The sequence below is a fragment of the Zootoca vivipara genome, chromosome 5 (genome assembly GCF_965207765.1).
Source record: "Zootoca vivipara chromosome 5, rZooViv2.hap1.1, whole genome shotgun sequence".
NCBI lineage: Eukaryota > Metazoa > Chordata > Lepidosauria > Squamata > Lacertidae > Zootoca > Zootoca vivipara.
In genome coordinates, this window is record NC_142588.1 from 55,544,039 (window position 1) to 55,568,719 (window position 24,681).

The 24,681-nt window shown below is 48.9% G+C and overlaps 1 protein-coding gene across 2 annotated transcripts; it reads left to right on the forward strand.

Annotated features, from left to right (window-relative positions):
* Nucleotides 1-29: 29 nt before the first annotated feature.
* On the forward strand, nucleotides 30-24,076 carry UBTD1 (ubiquitin domain containing 1). Of its 2 annotated transcripts, none has more exons than XM_035132533.3 (3): nucleotides 30-259; nucleotides 20,936-21,163; nucleotides 22,964-24,076. In XM_035132533.3, exons 1-3 carry the CDS (start codon nucleotides 190-192, stop codon nucleotides 23,347-23,349), a joined length of 684 nt encoding a protein of 227 aa, XP_034988424.1. In that variant the 5' UTR covers nucleotides 30-189; the 3' UTR covers nucleotides 23,350-24,076. The 2 variants fall into 2 exon arrangements, with proteins under 2 accessions (XP_034988424.1, XP_088526824.1); XM_088670698.1 differs by lacking the exon at nucleotides 30-259 and adding an exon at nucleotides 1,411-1,645.
* Nucleotides 24,077-24,681: the final 605 nt, after the last annotated feature.

A 24,681-nucleotide genomic window follows, 5' to 3' on the forward strand; every position in this document is an offset into this window, starting at 1 on the left:
TCGGCGCCTCCCGTTCCGCAAGACTCCAAAGCCCCGTCTGGAGGGAGGCGGAGGCGGCAGCCGCGCCGCACAAAGTTTGCGTGCTCGTCCGGAGGGCGGATTGGGGATCCGGCTCCATGCTGAGCGGCAGAGCCCGGAGCCGGGCTCAGGCTGGTAGATCCATCGCAATCGCAGCCTGGGGTTGTCGCCATGGGCAGCTGCGTGGGGAGGCAACACCGAGAGCGGCCGACCACCCCGGGGCACCCGCGCAAGCGAGCAGGTGAGCGCCGCCGGTCAGGCACCCTCTCGGTGCCGTGGCAGCCGGAACGGGCAAGGGAATCTGGGCCGCTGGAAACACCACCGTGCTTGGGCCCCTGCAGACACTCCCCTGGGGGCCCTTTGCTGGAGAATTAACTTGTCTCAGATCCCCCACTCCCCACTCCCACCATAATCGGGCACCGAGACCACTGCCAAGACTGCGAATAGGGTACCACTCTGTGATTGTCTTGAGTGGGCATCGGATCTTTCAGGATTGGGCCCGGATGAGGGCATAGCGGAGCGGACTGTAGTCTATGTGCTTCCCCTCCTGTTAGCGATGGGAAGATTCGGTTTGGGGGATTTTTAAATGACCTGGATCTACTGGGTGCTCTGTACTTCCTCGGAGGATCGTGTGGGATGTGTGTTGGTAACTGTATTGGTGGGGTAAGGCTCCCTGGAGCAATCTGGGTTTCTACTGATCCCTTAACTCCGTGTTTAGGAAGAGTGTGTGGGATGTCCCAGAAACTCGCCTACCCGATTTATGTAAGAGCCAGTCCGGCCCGTCTCACCAGATGGGTTGGAAGTGCAAACTACTGTTTCCCCACTGGCTCAGAAGTACAAGTTTGGGCTTGGGGCTGCTCTGAGGTCAGTAGGCTGCCACCTCAGGTTTCAAATCAGAGTAATTTTGTTTATTATTACAGATTTACTAAAAGCACTTTTATGCAGCTTTATGTGTTATTGCAGAAACAAGTAGTGCACAAATACCGTAGTAATAAGATGCATTATAAGCCATACAAAAAGAAAAGAGCAATATAAAATTCAAATGATAGTGTGCATAGATTTGTGGCTAGGTCCTAGCAAGAACATTTCCTTTGCCCTTGCTGCTTGATTGGAAACTTGTCCTGCAAACCATCATCAGGTACTCTGGTCCATGTGTGGGCTCCCGGACCTTCACAGCATGTGCTAAGGCCATATTTGCTGCTGGAGAGATTGCAGCCTTCTCTAAACCTAGGTGCAGAAATCCATGTCCATTTCCAGGTTCAAGGGCCCTCCCTGCTAAGTCTTCTGCAAAATGATAAGAATTGAGCTAGCTCAGGCTTTGCTGCCTGAGTCTGTGCATGTGACCCTGTGTGGTGTGTGCCCATGTGCGCAAGACCTGCCCTGACTTTTCTTAGTCCAGGTCAGTCAAGAGCACAGTTGGTTCCCACCCCAGACGGCTCAGATCAGTCTCACTCTGCTGGAGCTGCATTAGTTGGATCAATAGCAGAAACAGCTTTAACCCAACAAGCTCATCAGCAGTATTTGGCATTGGCGGCAGTGCACACACACATTGATGCAGGGTTTCTGGAGACAGAACAGTCGACTTCTCAGCAAGAGAGAGGCCTTTCTAGACATGAGAGCATCTAAGGTACAGTCTCTGTATATGGCTGCTCAGGGTTGATTATGGCTTTTCATAAACTTGCAGATTACTGGTGGTGCTAGAGCCCTGATTAAAACCATGCGCTTGCACTGCCAAAATGATAGGCGACACCTTCTCACATGCTTCCTATAAATGCTTATTTTGGGAGGTGTTGTTTAGGGGCTCCCAGGCAGCCACTCTGCAGTTGTTACTCTGATTTCACAAAGAATTGTGTCCCGAGGTGTCCCTCCACGATGCAATGAGACTGGATTTAACTTTGCTGAGCCCTGCACATATACACTGAGACCGGAATCCACCAGCAGCACACACTCTTTGCTCTGATCTATAGTCCATGGTGGTCTGAACAGGGTATGCATCTCTGCATGTTCCTGCTGGAGAACTTTACCCACTCTAATAGAGATTGGGCTAATAGGACTCCTTGGCAGAAACCCTGAAATGCTTTGGCACCATAGTGGCTATTTCACTGTGTGGCACGAAGGTTTATACTTGACACCCTGCTTTATATGATACTTGAAGTGCTCACTTCATGCTTGGGTATAGGAAGCTGTTGTCTATGAAAGCACAATAAACTAGTCTTGAAAGTGCCATGGCACTTTAAATATATATCGGTGCTACTGACCTAAATGCTTCCAACTACACTTCTGGAATTTATTTCTTGGAAGACCTGAGCATGTACTTTAAAACCAAAAGTAAACACTTGGCACAGTTTGTAAGTCTTTCTTGGCAAATCGCTCTGGGCAGGAATGCCTAGCTTGTGCTTGTGGGGAGCACTGGCTGGAATCTCTATTGCTGTTGGGCTGGGTTGTGAGAAACAGGAAACACTAGCTTCCTTGTAGAGCTCATGTTTTGCATGTAGAAGGTCCCAGGATCAATCCCTGCTATCTCCACAAAGAGCTGGGAAAGCCCCCTGCATGAAATCCTGGAGAACATCTGACAGTAAGTGTAGACAATAGTGAACTTGATGGAGCAGTGCCTTGACTTAATACTTAGTTCCATGCTGGGAAAAGGATTTAAGATTTTGTTAGTCTAATATCTTATACAGCAGGGAGCTGGCACCAAGAAGCAGGATCTTCTGGGAAAGGATACACTATTCAAAAAGAATAAAGTTTCCCCTAATGCATTTAGTCCTTTTATTTAACCGTTTTTGCAAGCATGTCGGACTCCTGCTTTTGTTGGGCTGCAGTCCTACTCACTCTTACCAGGGAGTAATCCATATTGAGCACACATTGGGACTTGCTTTGAAGCGAAAAGGCATAGAATTGTGTTCGTTAGGGAGCAGTCTATCTCCCTGCCGCAGGAATCTTGAGCTGCTCTGAGGCTTTGTGGTGGTCTTTACCTTAAGTGCTTATGAAAAGTTGGGCTGGCACTCCTGGTGATGTATTGCTGGCATTTTGCAAACGCAGGCAGTGTGAGCTCAGCTGAGTCTTCAAGAAACAGCAGAAACATGTCCCCGATCTACTCATCCAAGAGTGTGAACTGGAAACTGTGCAGTCAAGTGCAATGCAAGCATTTTGGCTGATGGGATCTGCTGAGTTCTGGACTAAGCAAGTGTGGACTTTAAAAATATTTGGGGGTGTGAGTTGCACCAGAAGCTTAGAGACCAACAAAGCGAGGCTCTTACAGAATGACTTTTCTTTCACTAGAGAAAAATAAAAATAAAAGGAAAAAGCCTTGATTGGGTTAAGGGCATTGAAGATCCCATGGAACTATGGGAATAATTTTGAGCACTGATACCATTGCTGAACTCCAGCGCAAGAATGACTTTTTGTCTCCAATCATGACATAGTGTCAACTTAAAGGCTATTATCTTGGCTTCCGGTCCTAAATTATGGGTCCGTTACTGTAAGTCAGTCACTGCACTTCATCCCAACAATGAGCTGGGTGGAATGATACTTAAGTTTCCCTATCCCAACTCTCTGAGGCTCAGGCTGTTTTGGACACTATGTTCTCGCAACTTCAGGGTTGTTTCTTGTGTCTGCATGCATGGGTAAACATAATATGTAAATTGCTAACACATGGACCTGCTTTACTGATAGGCCTATGAAATCCCACGATGGTTTGGGAATTCTGCTTTTCACAGCTCTTTTGATGAGTCAGACCCATATGTTACCAGTTTACACATTCAATTTGCCCATGCATGCACATGACGTCACTGAAATGATTCCTACATATGCCACACAAATGTAGCGTGTGAACCTATCCTGGAAGAAACTCATCAGCTGGTTTGGGTGTTGTGCAATGTGCAGTCGCCTGGCATGGTTCTTTCTCTGAGTACACCCTATCATAATCAGAAACTGGCCCCACCAAGGACTTCAGGACTGACTCATGCCTTTGCTCTGCTCATTGCAACTGCCTGCGTGTTGCTCCCTGCAATAATTACTGTTTTGTAGGAGGAGAGAAAGGGAAACAGGAAATGGGGAGGGCTGGGTAAGTGGGTTGAGAGCAACACTTGTAAGTTACACCTTCCCAAAGAGGAGGCTGACTGCATCTGATCCATAAACAGAGCTGTTTTTCCTATTGGGCTTAGTGGCGCGTTGCCCCAGGGCGCCGGCCTCTCAGGGGCGCCCCAGCGAGTGGGGGAGCTGCGCAGCTTTGCCAGCGGCCTCCCCTTTCCCTGCATGCACGCCACATGTGCCCCGTCAACCATATGGGTGGTGGGCGTGCAGCTTGCCTCCCAAGCGTCCGCGGGAGGAGAGCGATCCCTGCAGAGGCTTGGGAAAAGGTCAACAACTCTGGGAAAGGGGGGGGGTCGGAGGGATCTTTGCACCACGGCGCTGGATATGCTTAAGACGGCCCTGTCCATAAAGAACAAGCAGGTGTGTGTGTGTGTGTGTTGGATATCATATGTAGAGGGAGAGAGGACTTCAGAGAATCATAGGGCGGGAGGAGAGGTGGGCTTATAGGCCATTGGGTCTAATCCCTGCTTGAAGAGACCACCACCACCACCACCTTCCTTGATGAGAATTATTCCTTCTGTCACCACAAGCATATTGCTGTTGAGTCTCTTTCTTTTTGCTGGCCCCTGCTTGCCCTGCCTCTGTTGATGTTATATTGACTGATTTGCTTTGATGCTGTAGGTAGGCAGGGAGTTGACCTGTGTGGTCCGGGAGGTCATACCTGCCTTGGCGGCTATTGGCTTAGCTACTCTGATGTCACAATGAGGCTTGCCTGGCTTGATTGTTTGCCAAGGCCTTGGAATCTGTTGGGTTCTGTGGACCGCAAGCGTCCTACGTGAAACCAAACTGCATTTTTGTGGCGAGAATGGTCTTACACATGTGGGTGCTGAGTCAGATCTGTTGAGCCATCCTGGGGCTTTTGAGAAAGAGGGACTTGTGGTTTCTAAGGTAAGGGAAAGCTAGAATGCTAAATACATGTGATTGACTTGTGTGTGACCGCGTATACGTGTGGTGCTGGGAAATAATTAAATCATTCAATTCAAACTTGGAAATGGTGGGAGAGAGGTGGAGAGTCCTCATGGCTCATGAGGAGACCCTCCCTGCAGCCTGAAAAGGACGACAGTGAAGGCGGAGGAAGCCCCAAAGAGACAGGAGGTGCAGTGGGTATTTGTTTACACCGCTCAACCTCCCCATCTAACAGCTGGTGTGTGGAGTAGCGCAGCAGCTGCTGCTTTCCGCATGTCTTCCAGCCTCCTGCTAGTCCCAGAGTTTCAATTCCAGTTGTTGATATTTCTGGTATGGATTGAAGAAAGAGTGGCAGAGAGGGTGTTTAGAGGGTGCTCCCCCCATAGCTGCCAAGTTCTCCCTTTTTTAAAGGGAAATTCCATTATGCTGAATAGGCTTCCTCGCGAGAAAAGGGAAAACTTGGCAGCTATGGCTCCCCCACTTTATGTGATTTCACTTATGCACACAAGGGCCCAGAACGTAACTTCCACATAAGTGAGGGGGATGCCTATACTGAACTATGCTATGGTGGTACAGTAATTTAGAATAAATGGCACTGTAATGATCCTACCAGCCCTGCTGGGGTAGGACAATGGATTAGTAGACTGGGAATTTTTTTCCAAACTGGCTGAAATTATGATACTGGTACCAACATAGTGTGAACTGATCAGTGTGTTCTGATAGGGCCCAGCCCCTGGGTAAGCAGGTATTCTGGATTACTGTCTGCCTTCTGCCCTTTTTCATTTGTGTGATTAAATTCCCTGTTTTGGATTGAGCTTTGGTTTGGACTTATTGCCTGGTTCAGTTGAAGGATGGGTGCAGGCCTATGATCCTGGTTATCTTTGTGTCCCACAGGTCAGATTTTAACCCCCTGGTTATTTAGTGGAAGTCCCACTCTGTCTGTCTCTTATTACTACAAGAGCATCTTGTAAGGTTGGAAGCTGTGTGTCTCCAACCATCTTTCTTTTTTGGCAAGGTTCAGGTTTTCAGTAAGCTAGTCCTGTTACCTGCATGCAACAGTTCCTCTGGCAGGCTTTAATCTATGCCCAGCCCTGATTGTTTGCTTAGCTCAGAAGGTGTTGCCCAGATGCTTCCCTGCAGAGCAGCCTAGGCAGGAATTCACACCTGGGAGCCTAAGTTTACACTTACTGTTGCTTGAGGGTGTGGCATCACCAGTGGCCTTCAGAACCATCAGAGAACAGATGTGCACAGGTTGTCAATTTAAAAGGGCAGATTTAGGGTATCTTAAGGAAATCAGCCCTGAGTGCTCACTGGAAGGACAGATCGTGAAGCTGAGGCTTCAATACTTTGGCCATCTCATGAGAAGAGAAGACTCCCTGGAAAAGACCCTGATGTTGGGAAAGATTGAGGGCACTAGGAGAAGGGGACGACAGAGGACGAGATGGTAGGACAGTGTTCTCGAAGCTACAAACATGAGTTTGACCAAACTGCGGGAGGCAGTGCAAGACAGGAGTGCCTGGCGTGCTCTGGTCCATGGGGTCACGAAGAGTCGGAAACGACTAAACGACTAAACTACAACAACAACAACAACAACAACAACAACAAAAATTGCAATCATTCCTGTCCTGCTGCATCCTCAGTGTTGGTGAAAGACAAGATTGCCTGCAGCTGAGCCCGTTCTGTGTTGACCAGATCAAAATAGGACAGGATTTCTGCACCTTTAATAGTTGTGTAGAGGAGGAAATTTTGCTGGCTACAGCTTGTCACATTGCAGAGCTGAGAGAAACTGTACCCAGTAGAATTCTCCTTTCTGATCAACTGTTTTGGGGCCATATCCTGAGCTGTGTTTGGTTAGCCTAGCTGACTCACAAAAGCTGGGGTTCTTATTTGCTGACAGGCTGGCGCGCCGCTGCCTGTTCATTGTATTCGTAACCCTCCCCTCCTCTGCACCATGTGGCACTTCCCTAGAGTGCAGAGTGCAGAGGCACAGGAAGAGCAGTGCCAACATGACTTCAGTTGATGTGGCTTTTTCAGCACACTTCTTTCTTTCTTCTGCTGTTTGGGCCCTGGAGTCAATTTTGCAAGGCTGGTGCTGGGAGACTGCTCCGGCTTTGCCCAGTCGAAACCAGAATACAGTTCTAAGGGAAAGAAATGTCCTTTGCGACATAACCCAGCATGGCTCATAAGAACATAAAAAGAGCCTGCTAGATCAGGCCAACAGTCCACCCAGCATCCTGTTCTCACAGTGGTCAAACAGATCACTGTGGGAAACACACAAGCAGGATCCGAGCACACCAGCACCCTGCCCACCTGCAGTTCCCAACAACTGGTACAGTATTCAGAGACTTACTGCTTCTGGCAAAGGAGGTGCTACATACTTACTGTGGCTAGTAGCCATCAATTTGCCGTCTCCCCCATGAATTTGCCTAATCCTCTTTTAAAACCATCCAAATTGGTGACCATCGCTGCCTCCTGCGGGAATGAGTTCCACCGTTTAACTATGTGCTGCTTGAAGAAGTACTTTCTCTTATCTGTCCTGAATCTTTCAATATTAATTGTATGCCAATGAGTTCTACTGTTGTGAGAGAGGGTGAAAAATCTTTTCTCCATCCACCTTCTCCACACTGTGCATAATTCTATGTCACCTCCCACTTACCTTTCTCTAAACAAAAAGTTCTGGATGGCCTCATTTTTTTAAAAAAAAAAAAATCTTGGATGATCCTGCAGCCAACTCTGACATTTTCCAGCACTGTGTAACATAATTCAGTGGGCAGGATTGTCCTTGGCTAATGCATCATGCATTTACCAATCCTGGTGGTGGTTCCCTTCAGAAAATGCTGATCCCTTCTGTTTTCTTGCAGAATGCCTCTTTTGTGCCCAGGCAATTTGTCATCCAAGGGCTCATGCAGGGCAGAAGGGAGAAAGAGAGTGGGCACAGCTGTGTCTGAAGGGCATGTCCAGGCAAGAAACGACAGAGCAGTGTTAACACAGTGCATGGGAGCATCTTGCTTCCAGCAGCACAAAAAACAAAATGCTTTATGCCCTATGTGTATCCCCTTCTGTGACCGCAGATGCTACGTTTATGCTGCGTTGTCCCCAAATGACTTCTGGATGTGCAGTATTCCAGCCGCCTCTGTTCCTGCCAGGGTGCTTATTAATGTGTGTTGCTAAGGAGCTGTGCCTACCCACCAGCAGATTCCCATTGATGGGCAGCTGAGGAGTTGTGATTTACTGCATTCACACAAAACAGACAACACTTGTAGGGAGAGATGTTCAGGATCCTGAGGTTTAGTCGTCATCTTCTGTACCTGGTTCTCTGCCTTGTCCTGGCAGGAACTCTTTCATACCCAACTCATTTCCATATTTGCCACAGGTAGTTTTATGAGGCTCCTAAATCATCCCTCCCTCTCTGTGTTTCTCTGTGAAACCTCCTCGCCGGGGCCTAACAGACTGTTACTGATTGCAGGCTGCACACCAGTCTTCAAGTCCATTGAGCTTTCTGCCTGCCTTCTGCTTTTGGTGCTCTCTTGTTTCCTTGCTGTGCTACGTGAGGGCACGCATGAAGCATTCTGAAAACAGTAGCATGCTATATGGAAACTATATGTTATACATATTTTCAGCTCAGGAATATCGCAGGCTCAAGAATGGCAGGAGGGTTAACGTTCAGTGTGTGTTATCACACGCAGTCTACCTTCATAAGGATGTAATAGGACCCCTGCTAAGTCAGACCTAAGGCATCTTTAGCCCAGCATCCTGTTTCCCACACTGGCCAACCAGATGCTTATGGGAAGGAATCCCACAAGAAGGACGTGAGAACAATAGTCCTTTCCCACTGTCGTTTCCCTGCAACTGGTGATCAGAGGAACCAGAAGCACTATATCCTGGTATAGCAGGCAGCCATCACGACTGGTAGACTGCGAGAAGCCATGAATTTATCAACACCCCTTTTAAAGATTTTCAGCTAGTAACCATCAGCACAAGCACCAGGAAACTAGAGTTTCCTAGTTTCTGCCAGTGGCATCCACAAGGGATCCTAACATTGGCTTTGAGGGATTTGGCAATGATATATGGTACACCCTGAAGCAGTAGAGAGCATGTTGCATGATAATGGCCCACTGGGCTGAGGATAAATCCTGAGCTCGGCCTTGCCTGCCCTCTCCTTACTCCCTGCCCTGCCCACATCTTTGTGGCTTTGGTGTTAAACAGCTGGCTCCTATTCTGTGCTGTCGCCTTCCTGATTCAGATATTTCAGCTGGATCCAGCATGTATACATTCCCTTTAATGGTTCTCTCTGTTTTGCTTCTGGGCACTTGGTTTCCAAAGGAATTAAGAATAACATATTGAAGCAGACGCCACCTGACTCAGGAGAGGCAATGGCAGGAAAACCATCATAAGTTGTCTTATGTTGTTCAGACTGGCTACATGGTTCCTTCTTTTTTCAGCTTGCCTGATTCAAAGTGAAATTTATATCCCGCATTGCCAATGCTTAGTTTCAGAGGGGTGGTCGGGTCAGTCTATATTGTAGCAAAAGCAGCAAAGAGCCCTTTTTGTAGCTGTTGCCTACATACCGTATTTGGTAAGAGTCTGCCTCAGTTTTGTGCATTTTCTGGTTACAATAGCAGGTACATGACTATTTAAATATTTTCTGACCCGAGATCCTTAGTCCAACAGACCACAAACATTCATTTCTTCCCAGTGACACTTGTTTCTTGATTCACCTGCACAGCGGAAGACTTTTAAAACAGCCTCTGTGTGTGTGTGTCCCCAGCATGAACTCAGTGTGGCTTGTCTCTTTCCTGTGTGCCATTTCACACAGGGATCCCATAAATCTAATATAATGGTTGTCTTGATATACGATCAAATATTTTAATTCTTCTTTCTGAGGCTAGCATAGGAGAGTCACTTTATCAAGTCATGAGCTGTTCTTTCCTGTCTCAAAAAGGCATCTGAAGTCATTTTTTAAATGCCATGGTAAAACCAGTCTAGCAACTTGAAACCTGGCTTCCCCTCACCCACAGAGGAACACCTTGCTTCCGTGGCCAGCTCCTGAATCTGCCTTCTGATTCCTTTGTCTAATGAATAGAGTCCATTGCTTCCTAAGACAGTCCCAAAGCCTAATTCTTCATGTACTGTATACGTTTTACATTTTGCTCCCTTCTTCACACAGCCTTTGGGGTCACACCCCTCCCCATAATCTGAGTAATGTTAGACATGCCATCATTTGTTTTGCACTAACAGGATGAACCATTTTAACATCATACCCCCAAGTAACCCAGAAATCAACATGTTTTCTTTGTAGCGTATAATTATGTCCATAATTTTGGTCTTGTTTGCCAGAGAGGTGACTGGGCCAGGTACAAACATAAGTCCGGGGTGCTCTAGGTATAAAGCAGGACTTTCAGGCTTGAGGGTGCTGAGTTTGAAAGATGGCAGATTAGAGATCTTGCCTGATTCCTTTCTGGCATGTTGCAAACACAGTGCATTTGCTACCTGTACAGGTGAGCTCCCTACTGACTGTAGAGCTAGAGATTGTGTTTCTGGGGAATAAAGAAGAAAGTAAAGTATATTGAAGTGGAGATGGGGGGGGCTTAGGTTAGACTTGGCAGAGCAGGAGGGGAGCACAGCCCATTGTTTTCTGGAGAGGGAGACAGCTGGCTTGCAGAATGCTGGGGAGAGGGAGGCAGCCCATCCCTACTTAAGCTGGGGAGAGGGAAGTTTGGGGTGGAATGGGGGGTGCAGACTCAGGTCAACATGTGATGTGTGTCTGAAACATGTGATAATGTGTCTGAAAACACCCGATCGGGAGTTGGTGCGAAGGGCATGTGTGTGTGTGTGTGTGTGTGTGTGTGTGCTGTCAGTACCCTCCTGCTTTGGCGAAGGAGCCCCAGTTCCTTTGAAACTTGATAGTGATAGACAAGCAGGGCCGGCGCATCCATTAAGGCGAACTAGGCAGTTGCCTAGGGCGCCAAAATGGAGGGGGCGCTGGTGTGTCTCCCTGCTCGCAAATGCTCTCTACCGCTGCCGCTTTCACTCCTGCTGCTACTTGCTGCTGCAGAGGCGCTTCCCTGCAATGCCCTGCAGGGGGCACAGGGCCGTGCCGCCTTGCCCAAGCTGGGAGTGGAAGCACTGCCGTGCAGGGCAAAGGGAGCCGACTTGGCTCCCCGTCCCCTTTTTGCCTCTTTAACCCCATCTGGGCTTCCTGCTCGCCGGCTCCGAAATGGTGGACTTGCCGAGGCTGGAAGAGTTGGGTGGCGGAGGCACCAGACAAGCAGGCTCCACTGTGGGGAACAGAAGCTTGTTACAGGGCAGAGAGAGAGAGAATCTGACCCACTGCTGGCAATTTCCAGTTATCGGTTTGGCGAACTTGATCTTTCCACACTGCACAAGTGCTGGCTAGGCCTAGCAACATCCCATGTCTTCTTAAAAATGTGGTTAGTTTTGCAGTACAACAGGTTCTGCAGAGTGACGATAGCTTAGCATGTTTTTTAAACCTGTTGTCTGTTGATCTCCTCGGATGCCTCCCAGCTCTTATGATTATGAGATAATAATAGTTGCCTCCACAGGGCTGATTGCAAGTGGAAGTTAGGTAATGGGGGGGGCAGATCTTGTTGTCTCTTCACCTGGGTTTGAAAAGGATCTGAATATTTCATTAAAGAAAACCAATAAATGGCTGCCAGCACAGATAGGACGGTGCTTTTCCTGAGAGTCCCTAGGTTCCCAAGAAGTAGACGGTATTGCCTATGCACTTGCACTTCTGCTGGAAATGGTGGTGAAATATTTGGCTGGCTGGATCCATAACCTGACACAATAAGGCTTTGGATACACTCCTCTCTGTAATGTTGCTGCAACAGCCATGACTCAGTGGTAGAGCACTTCTTTTGCATGTTAGAAAGTCCCAGGTTCAATTCCCTGGCATCTCCACACAGGGCTGGGTTTGTTCTCTGTCTGAAACCCTGGGCAGCCACTGGACAGTCAGCAGACAATGCTGAGCTTGGTGGTCCAGTAGTGTGACACTGTGCAGCATAAGGCAGCCGTTTCCTGTGTCCTTGTGCCTTCTAGGAGGAGACCCCCCCCCCGGTGGCATATTTTCTCCCCAGACTCATCAAATCTGGTACTTAGATAAAGGAGGAAGGCTATTTCACACCACCTTCCACACACAACTGCAGTGTCAGGAATGAGTGGTCCATCTTGAGCTATTGTGGGATTTGGGGGGAGCAAAAACCTACACAAAAGGAACATCTTGTAGCAGGGTAAGGTGTTTAGAACCTGTGGCCGAACTGGCTGGACTTTGGTGGCAGCGTCATTAAATAGCAGCAGCTTGGCACTTGCTACCTAAGGTTGGTAGTGGCTGCTGCTCACCACTTCCCTCTCTGCTTTCTGACCATGGATTCAGAGGCTGAAAACAGTTGTTTGAGATGGATTCCTGCGCACCTTCTGCCTGGTTTTTGAGCTGAGCGTTGACTTCATGAAAGACAAAGCAGGGGTCCTGGTTTTGGAAGTAAACTGGATATCTCCTAGCTCCTTATCTGAATCAGAGAAGGCAGACCCAACCTTTCTTAATCTTGAAGCTCCTTCCGATAGGGACCACAAAGCTGCCTACCACTTTAAGAGCTTGGCGAAAGCAAGAGAGCCTGTGCCAGGCAGTGACAGTGCTTCCTGGGCGGAGGGACCACTGCTGCCCACTCTCACTGCCTTCTGTCTTTTAAAGTAGCAGGCGGAATGGCCAGAGTTGCTCTGATTAGTGCCTGATTGGCAGGTAAACCTAGAAGCTGTCTCAGGGTTGTCCAATGGGGACCCAGCCTCCTCTGAAAGCAGCCTTTGTACCTCTTCAGTCAAAAACCATTTCCTCAGCATGCTGAGTTGCCTGGAGCCAAAGGAATGGTGTCTCTTGTCTATCGAGGTGGCTGCTGCCTGCCTCTTCCTCTGCCTACTACTGAGCTAATTGTTCCCAAGCTAATCTCCTTGAGAAGCTTAATTTAGCTGGGGGCTGGGAGAAGCCAGGAGACTCTGCCTATGGCCTGGTACGGTAATGCCAGCGGCTTGCTGTGGAAAGCGGGTGGCCAAAATAAGTTCTGATTTTGCAGCGCAAGTAGAAGTTATTTCCCTTTGCCTCCTGTATTACAAGGTGCATAAAGAGAACTGTTTGCCCTTGGGGTTCAATTAGCTCCAGCAGGGGGGGCCTTGCTAGCTCCCCCATCCTTCATTGCAGAAGTTGTCTGCTAAAGATGCCACATAACTCATTTTAAACAGGCCTGACCTGTTTTTACTTCCCATCTGTCCAGGTTTTTGTTTTAATTCAGCTTTGATGCTGGGCACCAGGCCATTTAAAAAGCAATTTACGTATTAAAATGGCGCAACTACAATAGTTCATATGCAAATAAGCCACAGCTCCTTTTGACTGTGGGAACCCTATTGCCAGGCCTGCCTTGGGTCCCCTCCTTCTCCCCTGGAGGTAAAGGACCTCTAACCAAAGTATCCTGGTCCCTTAGTCGTGATGGCAGCTCCCCCTTCCTATCCGGGGCAGCCATAAAAGGTTGCTACCTAAGGTATCGGTGGCGCCATCCTCAATGATGCAATGACCATGTTTGGGGACAAGGGAAGGGCCACCCAAGTTTGGGACTTGACTTGTCTCTTGCTTTTTCCAGCTTTGTTCTCTCTTACTTCAGAACATGTCTTGCCCCTGGCTTTTCTCTTCATCTACCCACCCTAATTAGACTTAAACCTGCAGCACAAGCTTCTTATACAGCTGACTTGAAGCTAAATCCCCTTGCAGAGCCAGCCTGGGCAGGGTCAGCTCAGGAAGCTGGCCTTCTGCTTCCTCCACAGAGAGCACTGAGCAATGTACCTCTGTGAAATGGATGAGGGGTGAGTGGTGTGGGGAGGCCTCCCCTCTGTGCGCCCCTTGAATCTGGAGGGCATTTTCCTGGGGGATGAAAGGACCGCAACAGCATTGGGGGCAGGGCGAGAATTATTGTCTGGAAAACGATGTTTACTCTCTGTGCCTATGATTTCATCTTGCTTGCACTCATGGAATCCGTCACAGAATTTGGCACCCATAAAGTCTCCGTTTTCCTTTTAAAACCACATATCTGTTGCTGTTATGGCTGTGAACAAAAGCTGGGACACGTGGGCAGGGTTGGGCAAATTCCTCGACGCCAGAGGACCCTGTGCAAGGCTTCCAGCTTTAGGGGCGGGTGTGGGGAACAGGGACAGGAAGGTGTTTGGGTCTTCCCTTGGGTGTGTTGTTCCCATCTCCCTTGCGTCTGACCATTCCCCAGATCAACTCATTTGAATGTTTCGATCTTGGAAGCAGAAGACAGTATGCACGCACACAAAAAGCAAAATACGTGCATATTTTGCATGATTTCCATAATTTATTCAGGTCACCGAATTTGAACCTCCTTGGTGCAGAAATATACACAGCCCTCATTGTTCGTCTTTCCTCCCAAGTACCAAGGAGAGGTTGTTGCGAGATAAGAGTCAAACAATATTGCATTGATTTTTCCAACACAATTAGTCTCTATGATCTCTTCTGCTGCAGATAGTGACCCCACAACCCCTGAGCAGCTGCTCCATAAAACTTACTTCCTGGTAACCTATTGGTGAGAGTTACAGATTCTGTGCTGTGGTGGTTTTGGAGTGGGTGGGACGAGTCAGCTGGGCATGAGATGGGAGCAGAGAGCCAGTATTTGACTTTGTTCCAATGGGATCCATGCAGGACTTGCTCCCTTTGGAAACTGCTAAGTGGCACTTTTATCCAGGGTGGGGGGTGGGGTAGCTTTTACTTTCCCAGCTATTTAGTGGTCTTATGAATATTGCATGAGAATTGCAGGATCCTAAGAAGCGGAATGGCTCTATATTTCGCTCCCTGTTCCTTGGGAGCCAGGCTAGTGGCTAGCTGTCCATTCTGGGATTCAAGGGTAGCCATTTCCCCCAGCAGTGTGTGTGACTTTCTGACCTGTTTCAGGGTTGTCATTGGCCAGCAAACTCTCCGCACAGGTTTTATTTCTGCAAATGGTACTGAAGCACTGCTCTTTCTCAATGCTCCCATTAAACTGCAACTACTTACCCCAATCAATGTCTTCCTGGCCATCTCTAGTACCCCTAGAGATTGTGGCTGGTTAATTGCTTACATCCTGGCGGCAGATATTCCAGTCACCGCATCTGGTGGGGTTGGGCTGGATCAGAATGCTTGCTTCCCGCACATCTCCCCCTCCCCCTCCGCTTTCTCCAGACTGAACATTGCAAGGAGGCTGAAATCTACAGTGAAAAGGACACCAAAGTCTACAGCAAGCAGCAGCATTCTGAGGGCTGCTTGGGAAGCAGAGGAAGCCTTGCAGTGAAATCAAAACTTTGCTCCATCTGGCTCAGAATTACGGAGGCTGATTAGCAGTGACTCTCCAGGTTTTGAGGGCCAAACTGCACATGGCACTGAATGTGTCACTTGGAATCGTGTCAGGGTTGTTGTTGTTTATTTGATATTGGTGCAGGGCCGTAGCTTTCATCAGGACCACAGTGCAAGGGGTGGGGAGGTTGAACCCAGTCAGGGCCGGCGCGTCCATTAAGGCGAACTAGGCAGCTGCTTAGGGCGCCAAAATGGAGGGGGCGCTGGGCAGCCTGCCCGCCGCCCCCTGGTGCTGCCTGGGGCTGCCTCCACTGTGCCTGTCACTGTTGAGCAGCTTCAGGCCACTATCCCAAGGTGTGCGTGTGCCTCCAGAGAGCGGCCTGAAGCCGCTCAACAGCTGACAGGCACAGTGGAGGCGGCCCCAGACTCGCGCTCCCCGCGCGAAGCTCCGGAGGCGCGCGGGGAGCGCGAGCCTGGGGCCACCTCACTGCGCCTCTCAGCTGTTTTTATTTTATTTTTATTTTTTATTTATTTATTTTTTATTTTTTCTATTTTAGGGGGGGAGAAGGTGGCGCAAAAAACCCTAGCACCGGCCCTGAACCCAGTTAACACACACACACACACAGTGCAAGGGGTGGGGATGTTGAACCCAGTTAACACACACACACACACAGAGAGAGAGCGCACTGTTGTTAGGCTAGTAACAACCAAGGGTTGGGGGGGTGGTCATTGAGAATGTGGGGATGGAAGGACCCTTCTTGCACTTTACAGTCCTGATAAAATCAGGCCTCCTTGTGTCTGCTTTAAAAAAAAAACAACCACCACAAAGTGTTTCCAAGTGATGCATTAGGCATCACATGTAGTTTGGCCCTTTGACAAGGAATGCTTCCCAGCCCTTCCTGCAGATGCCAGGGGCTGAACCTGGGACCTCCTGCAGGAAAAGCATGGGCTCTGCAACTTAAGCTGCAGCTCTTCTGAGGTCCTGTGCCAAAGAAAACCTCAGGAGACCTTGCTCAGGGCTGCCCTCTGGTTGTATCTAAGATCCGTTTCCTGCTGCTTCTTGGGACCCATTATGGATATGACGTCTGACTGTTCACCCACGAGTGTAAGAATCCTAAGGACACGCAAGGCAGGCCTGCTCAGTTGGATCTTGTATTGTGCTCAGCCTTTGACCCCTGGCCTTATTTGTCGTACATAAGCTTTGGTCTCCAGCTGTTTGGGACTACAACTCCCATCACCCCTAGCTAGCAGGGCCAGTGGTCAGGGATGATGGGACTTATAGTCCAAAACAGCTTGCGACCCAAGTTTGGGAAACCCTGATATTCACTATTGCAGGCATGAGGAACATAGGATACAGTCTTACACTCAGTCAGACAAATGGTCTATACAGCTTAGTATTGTCTTGTTTGTTTGTTTGTTTGTACCCCGCCCACCTGACAGGGTTGCCCCAGCCACTCTGGGTGGCTTCCAAAATATGTATAAAAACATGATAAGACATTAAACCTTAAACAGCTTCGCTATACAAGGCTGCCTTAAGATGTCTTCTAAAGGTTATATAGTTACTCATCTCCTTGACATCTGATGGGAGGGTGCTCCACAGGGTCTATCCTGGCTGGTCATGACTCTCTGGGTTTTTAGGCAAGGGTCTAACCTGGTTTTTAGGCAGAGGTCTAACCTGGAGATACCAGGAATCAAACCCAGAACCTTCAGTATGCAAAGCAGATGCTCTACCGCTGAGCCCAAGGTCTTTCTTTCCCTGTAGAACCTTTGGCTCTCCAGATGTTGCTGAACTACAGCTCCCATCAGCCCCAGCAAGCATGGTCAATGACCAGGGAAGATGTGCCTTGTGAAACATCTGGAGGGCCAAAGGTTCCCCATATCTGCCCCCCTGAAAAGATGTTTTACGATTCAGGAGGCAGCCTCTCGCTTGGATTATCTGTCAGACCATCATGTGGGGTGCTTGAGGTGCTCTGTCTCCCTTCACTGCCAGCCCCCCCACCCCGCCCATTGAATACCAAGTGGGGATGTGAACCCAGATCTCCCAAGTCTTAGTCCGACACTCTAACCCAGCCTTTCTCAACCTTGGGTCCCCGGATGTTCTTGTACCACAACTCCTATCATCCCTGAGCACTGGCCATGCTGGCTAGGAATGATGGGAGTTGTAGTCCAACAACATCCAGGGAACTAAGGTTGAGAAAGGCTGCTCTAACCACTACACCACACCGCCTTAAAATAAAAATAAAAATCAGCATTTTAAAATTCTGCATTTTTAAAACTGTTCCCCTCTCCTTTTCTCACCCTCCTGCCCTGCCCCACCCCATTCTCTCATTTGCCCATTTATTTGAATGGTTAAATCAGACAGCTTTAGAATGGGATTGTACTTGTTGTGAGAGCCACTGTGGCGACTGTAGCCAAAAAGGTGGGTGCAATATTATTAATGATGATGATGATTATGACGACGACGACGACGACTCTGAGGCATGGTTGAGTTGGGGACTTTGTCTGAATGCACTGTCATGTGAGAGATTGTCATGTGACTTGGCATTTTCAAAGGTTCTCTCTATATTCCCCTCATACTCTGGAGCACAGAACATGACTCAGAATTCCATCTCTCCCCCCACTAATTACACACTTAATGTTAGTGCTCCTTGGCCCCATCATTATACTCAGTGGCGAGTGACATTCACTGGGTTGTTTTGCAGAGCGCCAGTTATATCCTGAGCAGGGCCGGCCCTACGTGCAGGCTGGGTGGCGCAGGGCACCATGACGCCGGCCTGCCAGGAGGGCGCCGTGAGCTGCACCCACCCGCTGGCTGGCCGGTCCGCCGCGCAGCTGCGCCCACCCACCCACCGCGCTGGAAAACAGGGTGGTCCATGGTCTGCAAGCTTCATTCAGGGAGCTCACGGCATGTCTGTGGATTTGGGCTGGAGACAGGAGCTGGCCCACCCATCACATAAAACATTGGCATTGATTTTTAATTGTTTCTTATTGCCTTTTTTATTGCAGTGGTTCCCAATTAGCTCAGTACTGCAGGCCCCCTGTATTTCAAAAGCCAAGCCGTGAATCCCCTTCTTTCGAAAATGTTGATATCTCTACGGTAGTTTTTGTTACATGAATGGTGCCATGGATCCCCTGGGTGGGTTACGAACCACCAACTGGGAATCACTACTTTATTGCATCACCTTTTGAATTCTATGGAATTCTAATTGAAATACCGTCGACTCGCAACTTACATGCATTTAAGTTGTGCGACCCCAGCTTTAACTGGTTGGCACCCAAAAGGCAGGGGGATGGCAGAGGGGGGGGGAACCTTTGGCAACCCCAACTCCCATTGCCCTTGGGAGAGCCATTCAGAGGTGCAGGGAGAGTCTGTAGCTGCCTTGGAAGAGAGCGCAGAGGTACAAGGAGAATGCTGCGCTGTGCTTTTTATGGTTTTAAAATGATGTTTTGACTGTACACAATTTTGGCTTTATGCGCTATCCCCCAGAGTGTAACCCCCGCATAAATTGAGAGTCAACTGTACAATCAAATGCCATGTATAAGAGATTAACCTTCAACGTTGCACTGTTACCCTCCATCAGTGCAACCATTTCTGGATAATCTTCCCTCTCTTCCGCCTTCCTCTGATTCTCCAGAGCAGGTTTAGGAGAGGTGCAGGGGGCCTGTGGAAGGAGGAAGGAAAGCCCCATCATGCTCGTGGGATCCTTTGCGTTGGCTTCTGCTAGGACACCAGGTGAATTGAATTTGGGCTGGAAGGTTGTATTCAACTAAGTCTTACTCAAAGTTGAGCCACTGAAATGAACGGACCTAAGTTAGTCGTGTCCATTAACTTCAGTGTGTCTGCTGTGAGTTGGACTAGTATTGAATACAACCCGAAAGAAGCAATAAAAACCATACAGCATCTAGCACAGCACATTGGCTGCAACAGGCGAAAATAATAATTTAAGTGCTGTGCCATGACCCTCAGCAATTTCGAAGTGGTCCCTTGGGGGGGGAGAGTTTGGGGACATAAGATGAGCCTTCCGGATCAGACCAATGGCTCTTCTAGTCTAGCATCCTGTGTTCACAGTGGCCAAACAGATGCCCGTGGGAAGCCTGCAAGATGAACTGTTCCAGAAAATGAGCTGAGGAAGGGATGTGCCTGCCTCTCGGAACATGCTCCAAGGCGTGTAGCAAACACCTTCCTGTGTAGCCCAGAACATTCCTAACAATTTCACATCTAGCCCAGTAATTAGGCTCGTAATGTTGGTATTGTTTGCCACATCATTATACCCAAGAGTCGGTTGCAATCCCCATATTATTTTGCAGAGCAACAGTTATGACATGGCATTAGCTTTTTGTGCCAAATCATCTCAAAAGGTGGCTCATATTTAGTTTTGGTTACAGGTAGGTAGCCGTGTTGGTCTGGATCGAAGTAAAATTAAAAAAAAAAAAATCTGAAGAAGTGTGCATGCACACGAAGAAGTATCTGAAGAAGTGTGCATGCACACGAAAGCTCATACCAAAATAAAAACTTAGTTGGTCTTTAAGGTGCTACTGAAGGATTTTTTTTTTCATATTTAGTTTGTTATTCTGTACACACACACCAAGACTATCCACACAATGCTGCTTCCGCAGGTTCTCTCTTCTTTATAGATGTACATTCTTGCAATCTTTCCTGTGTTATGCTCCGTATGTATCCTATTAAATTTCATCGGTTTGTGTTCTCGGCACAGATCTGCGGTGTATCGAGAGCCAAAAGAAAGTTTGTCCTCTCCTCTGTGGGGCTTTTAGCCCCCTCCAATTCCATACTCAATTAAAAGTAAAGGTTTCATAGCCTTCTCTGTTTAATGCTGAGTTATTATTTCTCGAGACAGCTTTCCACTCAAATTGTGAGGCTCCCTGCTTTGTATTAGCTGTTCCTCAACTTGGTTGCGTGCACAGTTTTTGGATGACACATTTAGAAAATATGTGGAAGGCCAAAACAAAGCTAAGATGGAGAATACAAGATTTTGTGCAGAGATAAAAATGAAGTAAATGTGCTATTCGGAGTGGGAGATTGAGGAGAGACATGGGAAGTATTGAAATGTCCCCCTTTTAAATCACTGTTAAGAAAAATGAGTTTCCTTTAGAAGGGAGGTATTGGGGTGTTTGTTGGCAGATATACACCTGCTGGCTTTGCTTTGGGGTGCCTCGTGGATCCTGCTCCTGGTAAAGGGGCAGAACTTGAATAAGACACTCAAGAATCCATGCCACAGTTAGGAAGAGAGCCCAGTTGAACTGAATACTATCCTCAGAGGAGCCCCTGCCTTGCTATAGCTCATCCTTTGCCAGCCTTGCAACTCACCAGACTCCAGCTCCCTAGCTTATTCTCCGGCTAATTCCCTGTGCTATAAATACTGCCTGGGGTGACAAACTCCTTAAGGCTCCGGTCAGGGCGGTGGCTGTGCAGGAAAGCTCTGCCGGCGGCTACGTGACTCGTGCCAGGCTGTGAAAAGGGCGGGGCAATGGCTGGCAGAGGAAAGAGTCTAGTTAGGGTGAATCTCTAGCTTTGGGACCCCCCATTTGAAGCCTCCCTCTCTCTCTCTGCAGGTCGCAATGAACCTTTGAAGAAAGACCGTCCCAAGTGGAAGAGCGACTACCCCATGACCGATGGGCAGCTGCGGAGCAAACGGGACGAGTTCTGGGACACGGCGCCGGCCTTCGAGGGCCGCAAGGAGATCTGGGATGCTCTCAAGGCTGCTGCCTATGCAGTGGAGGCGAATGACCACGGGCTAGCACAGGCCATTATTGACGGTGCTGGAGTGACCTTGCCCCACGGTATGTGATGTGGGACGGGAAGGGGGCAAGAGAAGAAATAGCACAGGGCTAGTTCTTTCTGCCTTGTCTCTTGCCAGAGGTAGAAATCATGCCCTGTGCTGTGAATGTAAAATGGGAACTTCTATCCAGGCAGAAATCGTAAAGCAGGAATAGGCAGTCGGTGATCCTCTCCAGGTTTGTTGGACTGCAATCCCATAATCCTTCCAGGACTGTTGGCCATGTTGGCTGGGCTGATAGGAGCTGGGAGCAGGAGGGCCCAGAGATTCTCCCATCCCTGTCTTAGGGCCTGAAATCCCTGTTTGTAACCCCTTGCCTGCCTGCCACAGTACAAGCACACATGTGCACATGCAAACCCAAGAGAGCAGCAAATGTGTGTTTATCACCATGCATATTATGCAGGTTAGACACACACGGAAGTAATAATTGGCCGTGCCTCCCTGCTACTTGTCTGCACTGTGAGAACTGTGTTTACTGCCACAAAATATATGAAGTGTCCTCAGAGCTGGTACTTCCAGGAGGCTTGAGCTCTTTTGACCCCTTCTGTACACATTTGTTTCTGGATTAAGGACAACATTCTCCCAAGACCTGAACAAACTGAGGCAGCTTTGCACTGTCCCTGCCACTTCACCTTCAGGAGGAAAGAGAAAAAAAGTGCAAACTCCATCCCTGTTACCCTGTGAATTAGTCTCCGTATGGATGAAGCATTTATTTGTTCTTTATTAACATTGTATCCTACTCTTCCTCCCAAAGGGGCAAACATCAAAATGTTAAAACAATACAATCTTAAAAACGAAAAACACACATGTACAACTTTTGGAAACAATTTAAAACTGTCTAAACACAATTTAAAAGCAGTCACATATCCTCACAGTTACTTTTTTCAAGGTTGTCACGGCCAGTACCTATAACCCATCAAATGCCTGTGTAGTGGCACCCGCCCTGTGGAATGTCCTCCCACCAGAAGTCAAAGAAAAAACCAACTACCAGACTTTTAGAAGACATCTGAAGGCAGCCCTGTTTAGTTTTTAAAGTTTAACAGACTATTGTATTTTAATATTTCGTTGGGAACTGCCCAGAGTGGCTGAGGAAACCCAGCCAGATGGGCAGGGTATAAATAATAAATTATTATTATTATTATTAATTATTATTAAACAGGGAAGTTTTAAATTTCTCTTGAAAGCCAATAATGAGGGAGACAGATGCTCTTAATCCTGGAGGGGTGTTCCACAAATGGGGAGCCACCAACGAGAAGGCCCTGCCATGGGTCAAAACACCAACTGGGCAGCAGCCAGAGTTGGTATGACTGACAGGGCCTCACCTGCCAATCACAGGGCCTGGGGTGCTTAATGTTGCGGGAGATGCTCCTTTAAATACTTCGTTCCCAAGCCATTTAGGTCTTTGTACACCAGCACTCACATCTTGAATTGGGCTCAGTAACTTGCTGGCAGCCAGGTGGCTGGGCAAGGTTGCTTGGTTAGAGAGTTGGACTAGGACCTGGGAGACCAGGGTTCAAATCCCCGCTTGGCCATTGAAGCTCATTGGGTGAGCTTAGGCCAGTCACTTCTCTCAGCCTAGCCTACCTCACAGGGTTGCTGTGTGGACTGAATGAGGAGGTGGAGAACCACGTACATCACCTTGAGCTCCTTGGAGACTTAAAAAGGGAAATAGAAATAAATTAAATAAGGAGAGGAAATGGAAAGCTTACATTTGGTTTGGTTTAGAATTGAGGGGAAGAGACTGGGTTCCATTCCCCCTTGTAAGCCTCTCACGCCCCCTGCTGGCGCTTTCTTTCTCCTGCAGGCTCCCTCACCGAGTGCTATGACGAATTGGGTAACCGCTACCAGCTTCCAGTTTACTGCCTGGCCCCCCCTGTCAACCTGATCATGGAGCGGAGCGAGGAGGAGGGCGTGGAGCCCCCCGAGCCAACGCCCAACACCCGGCGCGAATTCCCCCTCAAAGTCCGCCTCTCCACGGGCAAGGACCTGCGCCTGAGTGCCAGCATGACAGATACTATCGGGCAGCTAAAGAAGCAGCTGTATGCCCAGGAAGGACTGGAGCCCACCTGGCAGCGCTGGTTTTTCTCGGGCAAGCTCCTGACGGACAGGAGCCGCCTGCAGGAGACCAAGATCCAGAAGGACTTTGTCATCCAGGTCATCATCAACCAGCCGCCTGTGCCGAGGAACTGAGCTGGAGGCAGGTGGTGCGGCGCCCAGCCTTCAACCCAGGGACTGTGATTGCAGGAGGCTGCTCTTGCACCTGGAGGGGGGGCAGCAGGTGGCGCCCTCGGAACCAGGGCCGGAAGGTTCCCCAGTGGCCCCTGAGAAATTGCACACACTCACTCGCTGCAAGAGGCAGCAGACTGAGTTAACAACGCAGGTGGGCAACGTTGAAAGTGGTTTCTCCCCGTGGTTTGCCTCTCGGGGCCCTTTTGGGCCAATTTTTTTAAACTTCCCAGAACCCCAAGGATCGGTCCTCCCCCCTCCCAAATTATCCAGGCTCTGGGCTCGGCTGGCACCGAAACACATGCCTCCCCCACCCCTTGCTCAGCTCCATCCCGGGCGGGGCTGCCTGCACTTGAGCCTATATGACGGATTGCGGATGCTGTCTCCTTCAGGGGCTGGGCACAGCTCTTGTTGTCTGGGCACTGAGAAGCTGGAGACCAAAGCGTCCCTGACATGAGGGACCAGGCTGGGCCCAGGGCTGCACTACGTGGGTCAAGACCCTGCCAGTTCTGGCTCCCCATTTCCAGGCCACTGAATGAGAGCTTGAGTAAAATGCCGAGGTTGGCCCTCTTTGCACAATTTCATGGGATGAGCCCAGCAAGGCAGCCCCTCAACCAGATAAGGTGCAATATGGGGGGGAAGATGGTTTGTATGTATCAGTGTAATTTATCAATAAAGCCTTTTCCAACAAGCCTGGGCCTGATTTCAGCCCTTTCGGTGCCTTCACTTTCTGCAAGCATCGAAAGACTTAAAGAACCAGCCTTATGAACTTGGTAAGCCGGATTTGCTTTTGAAGAAAGAGGTTGTCAGGCTGACCTTTGCAATGCAATGCCGGAGCATCTCCAGAAGGGCAATAGGCAATCTGCATGAGGCAAACCAGGTAGGAAAGGCTGTAGCTCAGTGGTAGAGCAATTGCTTTCATGCGGAAGGTCCCAAGATTAACCCCAAGTGGGGCTGGGAGGGATTACTTCCTGAAGCCCTGGAGAGCCTGTCAGTGTAGACGAGGCTAAGTGAAGTAGACCAATGATCCGTCTCGGTATAAGGCAGCTTCCTGTCTCCCAAATTTCAATATGGAACTAGAAGTTCCCTGGAGTAATGTGGCTGTTAAGCAGAAGGTTGGTGGTTCAAGCCTACCCAGGGATAGCTGTGGACAGGATTCCTGCATTGCAGGGAGGGGGTTGGACTAGAGGGCCCTCAGGGTCCCTTCCAACTTACAATTCTGTGATTCTGTGAATTACATAGTGGCCACAATAACAAAAATGGGGGGCTGGTGCAACATGTGGGGAACCCTCTGCC

Bases quoted from the DNA above. Each gene is read 5' to 3' on its own strand.
- UBTD1 (XM_035132533.3), top strand. From the start codon at position 190: ATGGGCAGCTGCGTGGGGAGGCAACACCGAGAGCGGCCGACCACCCCG. The intron at 260-20,935 runs GTGAGCGCCGCC...CTCTCTCTGCAG, and splicing joins GCACCCGCGCAAGCGAGCAG to GTCGCAATGAACCTTTGAAG. The intron at 21,164-22,963 runs GTATGTGATGTG...TTTCTCCTGCAG, and splicing joins TGGAGTGACCTTGCCCCACG to GCTCCCTCACCGAGTGCTAT.